This window comes from Chiloscyllium plagiosum, unplaced genomic scaffold (assembly GCF_037043375.1).
Source record: "Chiloscyllium plagiosum isolate Xiang-an unplaced genomic scaffold, Cpla_swu_hap1 HiC_scaffold_5, whole genome shotgun sequence".
Classification (NCBI taxonomy): domain Eukaryota; kingdom Metazoa; phylum Chordata; class Chondrichthyes; order Orectolobiformes; family Hemiscylliidae; genus Chiloscyllium; species Chiloscyllium plagiosum.
In genome coordinates this window covers 41,938,189-41,954,265 of record NW_028270143.1, presented here as the reverse complement: position 1 = coordinate 41,954,265, position 16,077 = coordinate 41,938,189, and the positions used below count along the sequence as shown (strand labels likewise).

The 16,077-nt window shown below is 37.8% G+C and overlaps 1 protein-coding gene across 13 annotated transcripts in view; it reads left to right on the top strand.

Moving 5' to 3' along the window:
• Positions 1–16,077, top strand: part of phf14 (PHD finger protein 14) — a 303,155-nt gene that overhangs the window by 130,058 nt on the left and 157,020 nt on the right. For 12 of the 13 annotated variants that reach the window (XR_006311668.2, XR_015757178.1, XR_015757177.1 and 9 more), the window contains exons 15-16: positions 5,899–5,955; positions 6,044–6,168. Coding sequence is in view for 8 of the 13 variants with exons in the window: in XM_043689855.2 (XP_043545790.2) it covers positions 5,899–5,955; positions 6,044–6,168 (182 nt within the window). In the remaining 5 variants the exon portion in view is untranslated. Of the gene's footprint in view, positions 1–5,898; positions 5,956–6,043; positions 6,173–16,077 lie in introns of those variants that run through there. The other variant, XM_087987122.1, reaches the window with a different exon arrangement.

Genomic DNA, 16,077 nt, shown 5'->3' with positions numbered 1-16,077 from the left:
TTTCTCTCTTCTCCTTTGTATTTTTGGTGAGACCTTTAGACCTTCATCCCTATGCCCTTTATTTCCTTTGGAATGGTAACAGTCTTTTACTTAATCCACAATAGATATTATCTCATTACTGATTGTTCCTTTTTTTTAAAGCACTGCTTCCACTATCATGCTTGTATTTCCAGCTCTGTAGGAGTTGCTAGATTGAATGTCCATATATTGTCTGACCTGAGATGTCACCTCTTTTATACTGATCAAACCTTAAGTTATCTTGGAACAGTGACTTGAAAGAAATTCTGGGAATTGCACATTAAAGATTTAGCAGTCACCTCAGCTGTGTTCAGTTTGTTCACATCAGTTCATCTTTTACTTGTAAATTCTGTATCTAAGGTCTCCCTCTCTCACTAACGCTTGAAGAAGGAGCGACGCTTCTAACGCTTGTGTTTTCAAATAAACCTGTTGGACTATAAACTGGTGTCATGTGATTTTTAACCTTGTCCAACCCAGTCCAACACTGGCACCTCCGCATTATATATTTCTGCAGTAACCCCTTCTTCATATCTTCACATTTCTATATTCCTTACTTTCTCTGAGATTTGAAGCATGAAGATTTTTCATGTAGCTCTAAGCAATGCATTGGGAAATCGTCCCTTATCCCAGAAGACTCCTGAACAATTCAGGAGGATTGGTAATCCCACTTTAAACGGAGTTATTATTTCGGAATAGCTGTTCTGTAGTTGCCATTACAAATTGGGGCTTCCCGTGTCTGCACTCGATGCCATTACCTGGTCTGATATCAAGTTTTCAATGAGTATTTTGTTCCAATAATGATGACATGCAACTATGACAATGTGATTTATGGAATCATTAGCACTGGATCATCTTCATATATAGAAATGTTATCTACGGAATGTAAAATCCTCCAATGGATGAGACATTAAACCCAGATCATGCTGGTTAAGGTCATCTTAGCTGTATTTTAAGTGGAGCAGAGAGGTTTTCTTAGCGTCCTTGCCAAGGTTCTTCCTTTACCCAACAATATTAAATACCATCTTTTCTGGGTGTACATTTGCTCTTGTGGGGTTTACTTGCACAACAAAACAATCATTGTATTACTTCAGAAATAGTTGAAGTACTCTAGGATAGCCCAAAGATATGATGAGATACTGTAAAACAGGTTCTTTATTTTTTGTTACTAATTTAGTGTTTTTGCATTCCTGCAAATTAAAAATATAAATACTGGAGTTACAATAGCTTGGATATCTGTGCCACAAGTCGGGAATGTGATGTAATATTTTGCACTTGCCTGGATGAGTTTATTCCCAACAATGCTCAAGAAGCTTGACACTGTCTAGGACAAAAGAGTACAGTGATCATTGACCACCTTCAATATTCACTCCCTTCCCCATTGTGTTTGGCCAGCAGTTTGTACTACCTACAGGATGTACACTTAAATTCCAGCAACAGCATCCCCAAAACCTGCAATCGCTACCACCTAGTAAGATAAGGAGAGCAGATGCACTACCATCTGCAGTTGTCCTTTCAAGCCACATGCATCCTAACTTAGAACTGTATTGCCCTTCTTTCTTGTTGCTGGGCGAAAATCCTGAATTCCCTTCTAAGTAGCACTGTAGGTTTCCCTGTACCCCAAGGACTGCACTAGGCACTTAGGAGTAGGCAATGAATGTTGGCCTAGCTCGTGGTGCCCAAATACCATTAAAACATTTTTAAAAGTAGATGTTCTGCTGATAATAAAACATAATTCCATTTGGAGCAGATATTAATGCAATATGAACTAAACTATGTGACACTGGCTTAGTAACAAAACAGTGTGCATGTAAGTGAACTGTTATAGGAACACAAAATAATATTTTCTGCACGTTTTCCTTTTCCCAGGTGCATTCTGTTCATAAATCTGCTATTGTGTTGCTCAAAAGCCAAAAATAAATGTCTTCATTTTCTGCTTATCTTATTCTGGTGTTCAGTTAGCTTAGTTAACTGGATGGCTGATTTGCAATGCAGAGTGAAGCCAACAGCATTAGTTCAAATCCCAAATTGGCTGAGATTACCAGGAAAAATGCTCCTCCTTAACTCTCCTCCCTTTTCCTGAGGCAAGGAGACCTCAGGTTAAATAACCACCAACCATCTCTTTCATGAGAGAGCAGCCCCATCGTTGATAGGACTGGAGCAATTTTACCTTTATTTCTTATTTCAAAATTCTTTGTTTCCAAGTTTTCTTTGCTCTTCCTGTATTAACAAATATATATCTGGCTATCTGCTTCCCCTTGTCTATGGTTTTAGTTGTTAATCCTATTATTCTGTCTGATTTTCCCTCACTACATTTCCTTGCCATTGAGTCAAGTGGGGAGAAATCAGAAATGGTGAGGCCTTCCTCCGGTTGAGAAACTGCATCCATTTAGTAGTTAGAAGTGGCAAACCAGGAATGGCCAAGCAGGATGTGGTGCAGAGTTTGGTGCAAACTCATCAGATGGTAATGGAGTTGATGAACAGTCAGGTATAGATTCCTAAGAAGAAACTGGATAGCTTTCAGGTTAGAAAGTAGTTGTGTTTTCCCCATATGGATGTAAAGTGCAGCCCAATACTGATATTGTTGTAAAGTTTAAAGCAGTATGTTTTTAAAGTATCATTGCAGGGTTTCATTATTGCCACACAGCTACATGTGTTCCTAAAACACCCTATATTTAAAACTGGCTCAAAGGTTTTTTTTTACATGAAGGAAAGTAAATCATTAACAATGGACATGAACCATAAAGGGAAAAATGCAGAGTTAAGATGGATTGATAAAGGCTTGGGAAGAGGCCTTTGAAAGCAGGAAAATGCGAATGGAACTTAGCAAATTAGTAAGAGGGAGGAAGCAATACAGAGACAATTAAGCTTGAATTTCCAGCGGACACAAGTGTACTGGATGAATGAGTGGTTATCAGCGAGAGTATATTTTCAGGGACAAGGCACAACTTTTAGTTTGAAGAGTAGAAAATGTAATATATGATAAATCGAGGGCCGAAGGGCCTGTACTGCGCTGTATTCTTCTATAAATGCATATTTTATGGCAGTTAGGGTGGTTTAACATCAATCTTGGAGTGAAGATGGGATGGGAAGATTAGGTTACTTCATGAATAATTCAGTTTTCTCTGAAGTAGATGCCAACATCTTGATGGAGCCAACATGAAAAATGCTTCGATGATGGCCAGGTTAAAAACAAAAGCTTTATTGTTAGTGGCTAAATTCTACACTTCTTTTTCACAAGTTTGTGTGGTAACATTCCAAAAATTATAACAATATAGATCTTCAGTTTGTGTTCTTGTGTGGAGAGTGAGTCATCCTCTAGAAAGCTAGTGTCTTCTGAGATGTCAAATGCCAGAGCTTGGAACAAGGCTCTGTGTGTGGGAAACATCACTGAGTGTAACCTGGAGGTTATTTATATCTGAATTCAGAAGGTCTTTCTAGCATATGCATAGGTAATTGACTTACCCTGATAGACATCATATATGTAGTGACATTGTCTATTTCCAGGTGTTAAAGGCGATACTTGAAGTTGTGTGAAAAATCTTAATACTTCACCCAGGATGATTTTATCAATTGCATCTTGTGGATTGTTTTGAATTGCAAGTTAGGATATATTCATTGCTTCAAGGAAGCACACCAACACCTCTACTTCCTCAGAAGGCTAAAGAAATTCAGCATGTCCACAATGACTCTTACATTTATAGGTGCACCAGAGAAAGCATCCTGTCTGGATGCATCACAGCTTGGTATGGTAGTTACTCCGCCCAAAACCGCAAGGAATTAGAGAGTTATGAACAGGGTCCAGACTATCTCACAAACCAGCCTTCCATCCATTGATAAGATTAGTGGTGCTGGAAAAGCACAGCAGGTCAGGCAGCATCCGAGGATTGGGGAAATCGATGTTTCGGTCAAAAGCCCTTCATCCCATTGACTCTGTCTATACTTGCCACTGCCTCAGGAGAGCAACCAACATAATCAAAGACCCCTTCCACCCTGTTTATACTCACTTCCACCCTATTCCATTGGGCAGAAGATACAAATGTTTGAAAACATGTACCAACAGATTCAAGAACAGCTTCTTCCCTGCTGTTAAAAGACTTATGGAGGCTCTTATATATTAAAGTTAATCTTTCTCTGCACCTTCTCTATAGCTATAATTCTGCATTCTGTTCAATTACCCTGATGTATTTATGTATGTAAGGTATGATTTGCCTCGATAGTGAAAAATATTGTTTTGTGTACTATCTCAGTACATGTGACAATAATAAATCAAATAAATTATGATTACGCATTCAAAGTGAACAGCTGACAGGCAAGTCTGGAGTATTGACAGTGAGAGGAGTGGAACAAATCTAATCTCTCTGGTTTATTTGTCTGTGGAACTTTCACAAAATAAATTGAACAACTATATTGCGGAGAACAGTTACTGAGAATAGATACTGTTTCAATTGCTGTTTTAATGACATTTACAATACAGAATTAATTAGTGGGAAGTGATTCCTATGCTGCTTAGCAGGTTCTGTATTCAATTTTAAAGATCAAAGGAAAAATGCAAGAAACTAAGATCTCCAAACATTTTGAGCTGTTAGCATTGGACCAGATACAATTATTGCTTGCATAAATATATCCTGTATATCAGTCTTTCTTTGCATTTTGCAATTGTTGAGCATCATATTAAAACATTTAAAAATCTGAAATAATACTTGTGCTGAGGGGGAAATGGATTAATAGGATATGATTGATTTTCTTTGAATTACAATGTTTCAGTGTTTAGCTGGATTATTTATGAGGCATTGCATTCTGATAATGAGCTGGTAGTAATTGCAGGCAACAACATTTAACTTTGAAACCATGCAATTCGGTCTCTTTGAGAAACTATGTTTTGGCCAACTTATAAGGTCATATAGTAAGATATAGTTTAACTTTGACTCAGTTAATACTGTTATGCTTTAATGTAGTTAATAAAATAATGTTAACATATTAGTCTAATGTTGCGAGCTTTAACTTAGAAGTACTTGCCAGACTTTCTGTTCTGTGGCTTGTCAAGACTTTTTCCTCATACTTTTGCTGTCATTCTCGGTCCCGGGCCTGCCTTCTGTTCCTGCCAATCCCATCCGTACAAAAATGGCTCCTGTTTCCACCCTCTGTACTTACCTTTAAAGTCTGCAATGTCTGTCTCTGTCCTGGCTGCTATCCTGGATTTACACGGGAGTCTTGGACTCTATCTAGTGGCAGAGGTTGGTTGATGCAGGTGCTCTTCCTGCATAACTAGCTTTTTTAGTTGATAGAACTTGGCCAATTTAAACTTAAGGACGGAATAATTTTAATACGTCCTGCGTTGTTAGAACTGATATTGATATTGTACCTCTACAATGTTTTAGATTTAATTTATTTTGAAAGTTATTTTTATGAATATATGTATTCAGGAATGCACACAATTTGAACTTAATATTTTTGTTGTTTTCTACTGAGAAAGATCCTGAACTACCTAACTGTGCAGTTTATTCTATGATTACTGGTTTATTTTGTTTTAAAGTTATTTTAGCTGAGAATACATGGTCTTGCACATGTATGGTACAGTATCTCAATTGCTTTTAGCAACCAAATATAGTGTCTGCGGAAACTGGACCCTGGGCTTTAGTAATGATTCCTTTGGAAATGGAAGCTCTATTTAAATTTTTCATTGAGTCATGATTTTCAGGAACGCGACCACAAATTCTCAAGTGAGAATTTACTGTACAAAATAAAAACCTTTCTGAGGAAGGGTCACCGGATCAAAAATGTTAACTCTGATTTCTCTTTCCAGATGCTGCCAGACCTGCTCAGCTTTACCAGCAATATTAGTTTTTGTTTCTGAATCACTCTATCTATTTCCTTTCACAGAGGAGTAGAGGTCAGAAACGAAAAAGGGGAACCAGCTCAGATGGAGAAAAAACTGAGGTATGTTTACTCTGAGAAACACAATATTTTTATGGAATACACAAAATATCTTTTACAACTGGTGTTTCACCTTGGTATTGTTTCATAGGAACCAATTCCTCCTCGAGCCAGAAGACGACGGCAGACCTCACTACTGAAAAGACCAAAATCAGAAGATTTGAGAACAGAATGTGCTACGTGCAAAAGCCCTGGAGATAACGAAAATTTAGTCAGGTAGCTGTTTTATTAACTTTGTTACTGCTGGCTAAAGTTGTAGTTTCATTAGTACTTTATTATAGCCATAGATGAAGTACATTTATATATAGCAAAAATTACAATCTGTGCTGAAACATTACTTTACACGACTGGATTGATTTTGTTTATAGAGCTGCCATAAACTATGGATTTTGAATGTAATTAGCTCGGGATTTTTTTTTGCTCCTATAGGAGGATTACATCTTCCTTGTCAGGTTGGTTGTCAATGTAGAGTAACATCAGGTTACAAAGATAAACAAACAATAATCCATTGCTCTACTCAGACTTTTCATTAAGTAAAGCCCATTCAGAGTAGCAAATAATCAATGGCCCAGTTTGCTCCTGACATCTTGTCACACCAATCAGTAATTTGAGGCATCGCGTTTCTGCTTTTTATTTCACTACTCCCCCATGTAAAGTACTAGATGAGCTTGATAAGAGAAATCAAACAAAAATATTTACAGCATGCTATAAAATACTGTTTGAGGACTTACATAAAAAGAAAAAAAAAGAAGAAACTCAGAAGATCTGGCAGCATCTTGTGCCTGATTTTATAAAGGAAGCGCAAGAAGACACCGGGGAGTTTGCACATTCTCCCCATGTCTGCGTGGGTTTCCTCCGGGTGCTCCGGTTTCCTCCCACAGTCCAAAAATGTGCAGGTTACGTGAATTGGCCATGCTAAATTGCTTGTAGTGTTAGGTGAAGGGGTAAATGTAGGGAAATGGGTCTGGGTGGGTTGCTCTTCAGAGGGTCGGTGTGGACTTGTTGGGCCGAAGGGCCTGTTTCCACACTGTAAGTAATCTAGTCTAATATTTAAGATCTAAGGATTTAATGAGTGTGTGGAACTGAAGAAGTTAGTGTTAGTGAAAAGAAATAGTAATGGTCAAATTAATAGGACAGAAAGTTGACAAATTCACAGTAGCTGATGGCCTTCACCCAAGAATGTTGAAACAGATGGCCACAGATATTGTTGATGAATTGGTAATAAGTCTTTCAAAATTCTATTAATTCTGCCATGGTGCCTGCAAACTGGAAAGTAACCCTATGCTTTAAGAAAGGACAGAGAGAAAAAGCAAGAACCTTGCAACTTGTTGACCTCATTTCAATAGCCAGGAAAGCATTATAATTTAGAAAAAGGAAGAGACTGCTGATGTTTAGTAAATAATTTTCTGATCAGATGTAGTCAAGCTGAATTTATGGAGGGGTAATCAAACCTATGAGCTTTTTTTGGTATGTTGCCACCACTGATAATAAGACTATATTTGGATTTTTAGAAGGCTTTTGATAAAATCGCATGCAGGATGTTAGTAAACACATGCCTTGGGAGTAGTATACTGGCATGGGTTGAAGATTGGTCAACAGACAGAAAGCAGAGAATAGGAATAAATAGGTCACACTCTGGTGGCAGTCTGTAATCACCCCAGCTTCAAACAAAGAAGTTCTGAAGAAGGGTCACCGGACCTGAAACATCAACTCTGATTTCTCTGCACAGATGCTGTCAGAACTGCTGAGTTTTCCCAGCAATTTCTGTTTTTGCAATCAGTGTGGTACTGCTGATGCTTGGACTCTTAAATGTTCGTAATCTATCGTGCAAATCGTGGGAATGTCAGTCATGAAAATACAAAGTATTTTTGAGGGAATATAAACAGATTGTGTGAATGGTCAAGAGCATGGCAGGTGGAATAGAATTTTTAAACATCAATTAGTGAGATGTGGACATCACTAGCTATTCTAACATGTATTGTCCATCCTTCATGGTCTTGGAGATGGTGATCGTGAGCTGCCTTCTTGAACTGCTGCAGTCCTTGAGAGATAGGTACATTGAGAACTGTTAAGGAGGGATTTCCAGGATTTTGACTCAGCCACTATAAACCAGGCAATAAATTTCAAAGTCAGGATGTGATTTGAAGAGGAGCTTTCGTGTGATCATGTTCTCATACATACTTTCAGGTGTTAGAGGTCATAGATTTGGAAGGTGCTGTTGGTGTAGCCTTGGTGAATTACTGCAGTGCTACTTGTTAATGGCAAATGTCACTGTCATTAAGCATCGGTGGTAAAGGGAGCAAATGTTGGAGGTTGGTGGATGGAGTGCAGATCAACCAGTCTGTTTGTTTCCTGGATTGTGTCAAACCACTTGAATGTTTTTGGTGCTGCCTTCACCCAGGCAAGTGGAGAGCATTTCATCACACTCCTGACCTGCACCTTTTTGATTAGGAACAGGCATTGGGATGATCGAAGATGAGGTAGTAGCTGAATTCCTGACCTCTGGTCTGCTGTTGTAGCCATTGTATTTTTATGGCAAGTCTGGTTCATTTTCTCTGGATGTTGATAATGGTGGAGGAGGGTTCCACATTGTTTGTGGTATGGAGTATCAAAGGATGACTGTTAGATTCTCTCATTTTTGAGGTGGTCATTGCCTGACATTTGTGTGGCAAGAATATGACTTGCAATTTATAAGCCCAAGCTTGGATATTGTCCTGATCTTGCTGCATATTGATGTGTAGCAGTATATAAAGAATTACAAATTGTGCTGAACATTGTGCAATCATGAACAGACATTCTGATGTTATGAGATAAGAAATGTTGGGATTAAGCAGCCGAGTATGTTAAGGCCTAAGATGCTACCTTGGAAATCCCTCCAGTGATACCCTGGGGCTGAGATGATTGCCCTGCACCCATCTTCCTTGTTCTCGATTTGACTCCAACCAATAAAGAGTTTCTCTAAATTCTCATTAACATTAGTTTTGATAAGGCTCCTTTATACTATACTCAGTTAAATGGTAACTTGATTTCAAGGACAGTTGCTTGCACCTTATCTCTGGAGTTCAAGTTTTTCCTCCATTTTTGGACAAAAGCTGTAATGTGGTCAGGAGCTGAGTAACCCAAACTAAGCATCAGTTAACAGGTAATTGCATTGCAATAGCTCCTTGATAACACTGTTAATAAGTCTTTGTAACATTTTTCTAGTGATTGAGAGTAGTTTTATTGGGAAGTAATTGACTGAGCTAGATTTGTCCAACCTTTTACGCACAGGACTAATTAAGAAATTTTCCAACTGTCTGGTTAATGCCAGTCGTAGCCTTTGCCGTTCCAGCAAGCTTTAGTACTAGAGCACTCGTCATCAGTACTATTGTCAGGATGTTGTCAGTGCCCATAGCCTTTGCAGTATCCAGTGCTTTCAACTTCTTGATGTCATGTGAGGTGATTCAAATTATTTGAAGATTGACATTGATGATGGGGGGATTCTCAAGAAGATGGAGTGTGTGGACTGTTTTTGGTGGTATTCAGCAGGAGATTTCTTTACTCATGTTTTACCTGATGCCATGAGATTTCATGATGTCTGGAGTTGACATTGAGGCTTCCTTGGGCAACTCATTCCCAGCTGTACTGCAACACTATTTCACAACCTCTTGGACTGTGTTTGTCTGCTGTTGTTTATTGTGCATAGGTCGACGCTAGGCAGTCTGTCCGGTTTCAATGCTTTCTTTTGACTTTGTTACCATTTAATACAACTGAGTGATTCACTAGGCCATTTCAGGGAGTTGAAAGTCAATCACACTGCTGTTGATCAGGTATCGCATGTAGACCAGACCAGGTGAGGATGGTAGGTTTTCATTCCTAAAGAACTTTAGTGAACCAGATGGGTTTTTATGACCATCAACATTGCATATACAATCATCGTTGGTCTAACTTTATAATTCCAGGTTTTAATGTATTCAAATTTCACCATGTGTTATGATGAGATTCATCCCACATCCCAGAACATTAGCCTAGTTACATTATCACAATACCATTGCCTCCCCAAATGTAATGTGGAGAAGTGCGAGAAATGAGGATGCAAAATATTTCACAAGAACATTTCTTATTTATGAAAAGTTGTATTAATAACCAAAGGGACATAGGTGTCCTTGTTCAAAAGTGATTGAAGCTGCTTTGCAGGCACATTGAGTAATTCAGAAGGTTAAGCAATATGTTGACCTTTATCACAAGAGGATTCAAGCACAGGAGCAAAATAGTCTCGCTTCTGGTGAGAACAAACTTGCAGTATTAAGTACACTTTGATCTCTTTCCCAAAGGGAGGATATGCTTCCCATAGAAAGGATGCAGTAGGGGTTCGCCAGTCTGATTCCTGGGATTGTGGGAACTCTCCAGTGAGGGTGGAGTGAGGGAACTGGGCCTGGACTTTCTGGAGTTTACAAGAATGTGAGGTGATCAAGAAAATGGCAAAATTCTTAAAGGGATAGATGTTTTTGCTGACTGTGGGGTGTAGAATCAATGGGCGCAGTCTCAGGTTTAAAAGTAAGCCATTCAGCAGTAAGATGAAGAATGTCCTCACTTAGACGGTGGATCCGTTCACTTGCCCTCCTCAGAGGGTTGTGTCATCTCTGACATTTAGTAAGTCGAAGATCAGGATTGATAGATTTCTAATTACAAGTGATATCTAGGGATGTGAAGATAGTGTCGGAGTATGGCATTGCGTTTGATTACCTAGAATGGCAGAACAGGCATGAGGGGCTAATTTGCCTCATCCTTCTATTTTCCTTTAAACCTTCACAATTTGGATGCTTTTGCTCCTTGTTTGGGTTGACAGCAGATATCCAACCTCCTTCTGCAGCTTCCAAACTAACCATAGTGACTGCTTTCTGAAGACCACTGTAGATGTCATGTTCTACTTATTAACTAAACAAATCTTCTAGCTGTCTTTTCCATCATCAAATCAAAACTTGAGTTTGAGTATGAAGAATGATGATTTTTTTTCTCTGCTTCAGGTTTGCTCTTGTTGGCTCTCTCAATCCAGTGAGTCATTTTGTACAACCAAAGCTGAAATGCAACTTGCTGCTTTCTGAGCAAACATTTAAACAATTTAAACAAAATTACCTACTGTTCCCACAGCCCATCTTTGTGACAGCATAGTGTCCTTTGGGATGGTTTCAAAGAGAAAGTCAAACAAATTATTTTTCCTCTACCATTACTATTTGGTTTGTAGAAGTATATGAATGTTTCCTATCCTAATCGAGATTTACAACCCTCTTTTTCCAGAATTGCTAATGTTTAGCTTATTCTAAGAAGATAATGACATAAACGCCATGGATTTACCAAGAGATCCAGAAATAGGTCATCCCTTGTGTGTATATGCTGACCTTGAAGGTAAACCAAGGTTAGCTTTTAATTTTAATTAACTCCCAGACTTGTTTGAATTACATTCACTGTAGGGCGACCCATCAGCCTGTCAATGCTGTATTTACTGTTAAAACTTTGTTCACTAAAACCAAATAATATTCTAAAATATATGAATTATGCAATAGATATTAGGTATCTGCAACTGAGGACTCCTGTATTATTTTTTTAATATTGAATTGGCACTGACTAGATTGCAGTTATTTTGTATTTTTTGTTATCATGTCTAGGCAAAGCAAATAAAGTCCTACTTAATATATTCAGGCAAACTGCAGCACAGTACATATAACAAGAAATATTATTCTTTTTTAAATCTGAAACAAATTACTTTGTTACTTTATATGTTTATTCTCCAACAACACGATCATTCTTTTATCACGAATGTTACATATCTAAGTGATCATAATTTCAGAATTGCAAATCAAAAATGGGATTTCTAACTTGTTTGAATGAAGAATCCTCATGCAGTTTATAATCGGCCATCTTTTACAGTACTTGGTCTTTAATTCTGGCTTTACTCTTAAAACAAGTCTAGAATGGGTCATGAATCTATTACATCAGGAGCATTCTTGGTTCTGTGCCTAAAGAACAGTCACATCAAATCCGAGTTGAAATTGCTGCCTTTTGTATTTAACATTAAACTAGTCTACTATCATGGATATAAAAGGTCTGATTAACCATTCAAAGAAAAGCAGGGGAGTGCATTTGGTGTCCTAGCCAATATGTAACTCAAAAGTAATGTTATTAAAAGAAATCTTCTGGTCATTTATCTGATTGCTTTTGAAGGATCTTGCTGAATTCACATTGATCACTGTTTTCAAGATATTACAGTAGTGAATGCGCTTGAAGCTACTTCATTGGTTGTAAAGTGCTTTGAGACAACCAGAGGTTTTGACAGGTGCAAAATATGCACTCACTTTATTTTCGACCTTTCAAATAACAAATACTTATAATTACCTGGCAAGATAATATGACAGATGCTGCTTATCTTTAAAAACTGGTGTCCTGAAATAGAAACAGAGACAATAGGAGCAGGAGTGGGTCATTTGGCACTCCAGCCTGTGCAATCGTTCAGTCTGACTGTGGTTGATCATCCAACTCAGTACCCGGTTCCCTTTTTATTCCAATACTATTTGATCTCTTTAGCCCTAAGACCTATAACTTAATCCTTCTTGAAAATATTTAATGTTTTGGGCTCAGCCACTTTTTATGGCAGAGAATTTCAAAGTTCGTCATCCTCTGCGTGAAGAAAATTGGAAACATCCATCCTATGTTTACCCTGTCAAGTCCTGTTAGAATTTGATAGGTTTCTGAAAGATTTTTCCCCCAGTTCTTCAGTGAATATAATCCTAACCCTTATAGTCCCTCTGGATATGTCAGTCTTAGCATTCCAGGAATCAGTCTGATAAGTCTTTGGTGCACTTTTCCAACGCATCCTCTGAAAAGGAGATCAAAACCGGTATTCCAGGTATGGTCTCAGCAAGGTCTTGTACAATTGCTGCAAGACATCCTGTTCCTGTACTCTAATCCTCTCATTACGAAGGCCAACATACTATCTTCCTCCCTCATCACCTAATGCATTGGTATGTTTTCAGTATAAGGACACCTAGGTCTCGTTACACCACCACCTTTCCCAATCCTATTGTCATTCAAATCATCTTGCTTTTATTGTCAAACTGGATAAATTGACATTTATCTGCATTATATTTCTATCACCATTTTTCATCTGACATTCAGGACATGCTGTCAAGTAGTAACACTGCATGATATGAATATACTTCAAGGAACAAGAATAGGCCACTTGGCCTTCAGACCTGCTCCACCATTCAATAAAAAAACACAGCTGATTTGATTTTAACCTCAACTCTGCATCCCTGCACATCCATTGGCAATCAACAATCTACCTACCTCTGTCTTAAAAATATTTAAAGATTCATCATCCCTGTCGTTTTGAAGAAAGGAATTCCAAAGATACAGCATCTTCTGAGGGAGAAAATGTTTCCTCATCGGTCTTAAATGGGCGACCCCTGATTTTTAAATTATGACTCTAGGTTCTCGATTCTTCTACAAGAGAAAAAATCCTTCTGAATGTATTCCTTGCAACCACATTATTCTCTTTGACAACCGCAACACTTTTACCGAAGCATTTTTATCAAGAGTATTGTTAGAAGGTGAAGAGCAATGATCACAACACTGACCCAAGAAGAAATCTACTGGTAAATAAGCCCACATAGACCCATCTTCATTAGTGGCCATCTTCTGTTTGAGAATGCAACCAATATTTTATGTAATGCAAAATTTGTCTGTAGATATCACAAATGGCCCTATTTAATAGACTGTGCAACCTGTCAAATACATTTTTTAAATGAAGATACAGTACCATCTTGGATGACTGCATCTATTAAACTAGTGACTATCTCAAATACTTCAACAGCAGTAAAATAGCTTTTTCAGAAGCTAGATTGCGATCCTGAAAAGTCTTTACGTTGTTGAGATAATTGCATAGCATATCACTCATTCTGCCTGTTGGCTTCATTTATAACTCAAATATGAAGTTAATTTAAAAGACTTGCAATTTCCTGGTTTTAGCTTGCAGCCCTGTTTAATTAGAAGTCCATAACTTGTCTTGAGTTTACGCAAACAATTTTGGCATCCCAAGAATTTGTTCAATATATGCTTTGATAAATGCTCTTGCTGTTTTCTTAAAGTATTGGGTGAACACCTTTTACCGGTTTGAGGTTTGAAATTCTTGAGTTGTCCCATTTGTTCAAAATTGATGTGGTTTCTTCCATTCGCAGTTATTTATTCCAGTAATAGATTGAACTAAAATTATGACTTCATCACTCGTTCATTGGAGGAGAGGATTTAAGCTTCTGAATTGTTGTGTTGAGTTTGAATAATGGCAACATGAATGCAAGGCAGTCAGCTGACATTGAAAATTTATGTCTTTGGAGCATTGTTACAAAGCCAGACCAGTAAATTAGAAGTTTCACTTCACTATCTATTGGTTATTAGATTTGTATGCAAACTTTGTTTGAGCAGTCGTTTCTTTACGGGGAACCCAATGTAGATCCACCGTAGCCTAGCACAATGTTTCCATTCTAATTTTGGCTGAAGAACTGGAATATGAAAATTGGAACAGCTTCACACAAGTCTAGAGGAAAATGCTCTACTTAGAGTCAGATGATGTACATTGCTAATCTACAGTAGAGGGAGCTTAACTTTGTCTTTATTCTTTGCTATACCTGGATCGCTACATGTATAGATGAAAGGTCAGCTGCATTGCTCTGTTGGGGTTGTATTTAAATGAATTTATAACTTTTTTGAGATTCTCATTACTCTAAAGTTGTGCAACAATCAAAAATGATGACATTTGACTTCCTGCGAAGGCTATAATTTTTTCTAGAACGGGGATAACTTAATCATTTTTTCACAGATAACTGATGAAGATCCGAACAATAGATGTAATGCACATGGCAAAATCACAGACAATTTTGAGAGTTCAGGACAAGATATATAAATTTGTTTAAGTTCTAATATGACATTTGATCCTGGAATAACTTCCTCTTTGTGAATAACTGCATTCCATTTATGATCTTACCTGTCTTCTCAGAGCACTGTATCGTGGTAAGGACCTGTAGAGGCTTGTCTTCTGTCTCTCTAAGCTAATAATAACATTCAGTAGAGAATATTTTCCATGCTACTGTTTAAAAGTCTTGGAGGAACCAAGCAACCTATATTGTTTGCTGTTTGGCTTGTTTCCATAGGTCTGAAAAGAAAATGGCAGTGACGAGAACTTGATTTTCTCTCACACATCAGTTATAGAACTCTGCTGTGCTTTTGTAATAAAAATCTTGGGGAATTATTCAGCAAATTAGATAGCATCCGAACGTGGAAAGAATCTCTGTCGAAAAATAATTATAGTTAACATTATAGTTTGTAATCTTTGTTCAGAATTGGCAAAGATTAGAGATGTTCCGCAGTGTCATATAGGACATGAAACATTAAGGGTTTTTCTCTCTCCAAAGATGCTGCTTAACCTGCTGAGTTTCAACACTTTTTCTTTAAGGTTAAATATAATAGATTTTGCGCAAGACAAGAGTAGAACAAGGACAAAAAGATATGATAAGATGGAATACAGGAGAGATTATATGACAGGATAGTTACTTCTCTGTGTCGAAGGGAATAGTGCTGGCAAGGAACAAAAACTGTGCCTAAATCAGTAACGTTGAAAGAAAATAAACTGCACTAAAGCAAAGAAAATGAAACAACGAGAACGTGTACAGGCTGAAATTGTTCAACTCCATATTGAGTTCGGAAGGCTAGGAAATGCATAATTGAAAATTGAGGTCCTGTTCCTAATGTTTGCACTGGAGCAGTGCAGCAAGCCAAGAACAGATATGTCAGCATGAGAACAAGGTGGGCAATTAAAATGACGGACAAAAAAACTCTGTCATACCTATGGAATTGAAGTGTTCTATAAAAAAGTCATCCAATCTGCTTTTGGTCTCCCCACTGTATTACGGAATTGTTCTGGCACGTAAGGAAGCCATTCAGACCATTGTATCTACACCGGCTCTTCAAATAAGCAGTATTACCTAGTACCAATCTCCTACTTTTTCCTTGTCTGCTTTTGAATTATTATTTGAATAGAAATAATTTAATGTCCTCTGGAATTGAACCTGCCTCTACCACATTTGTAGGGAGTGC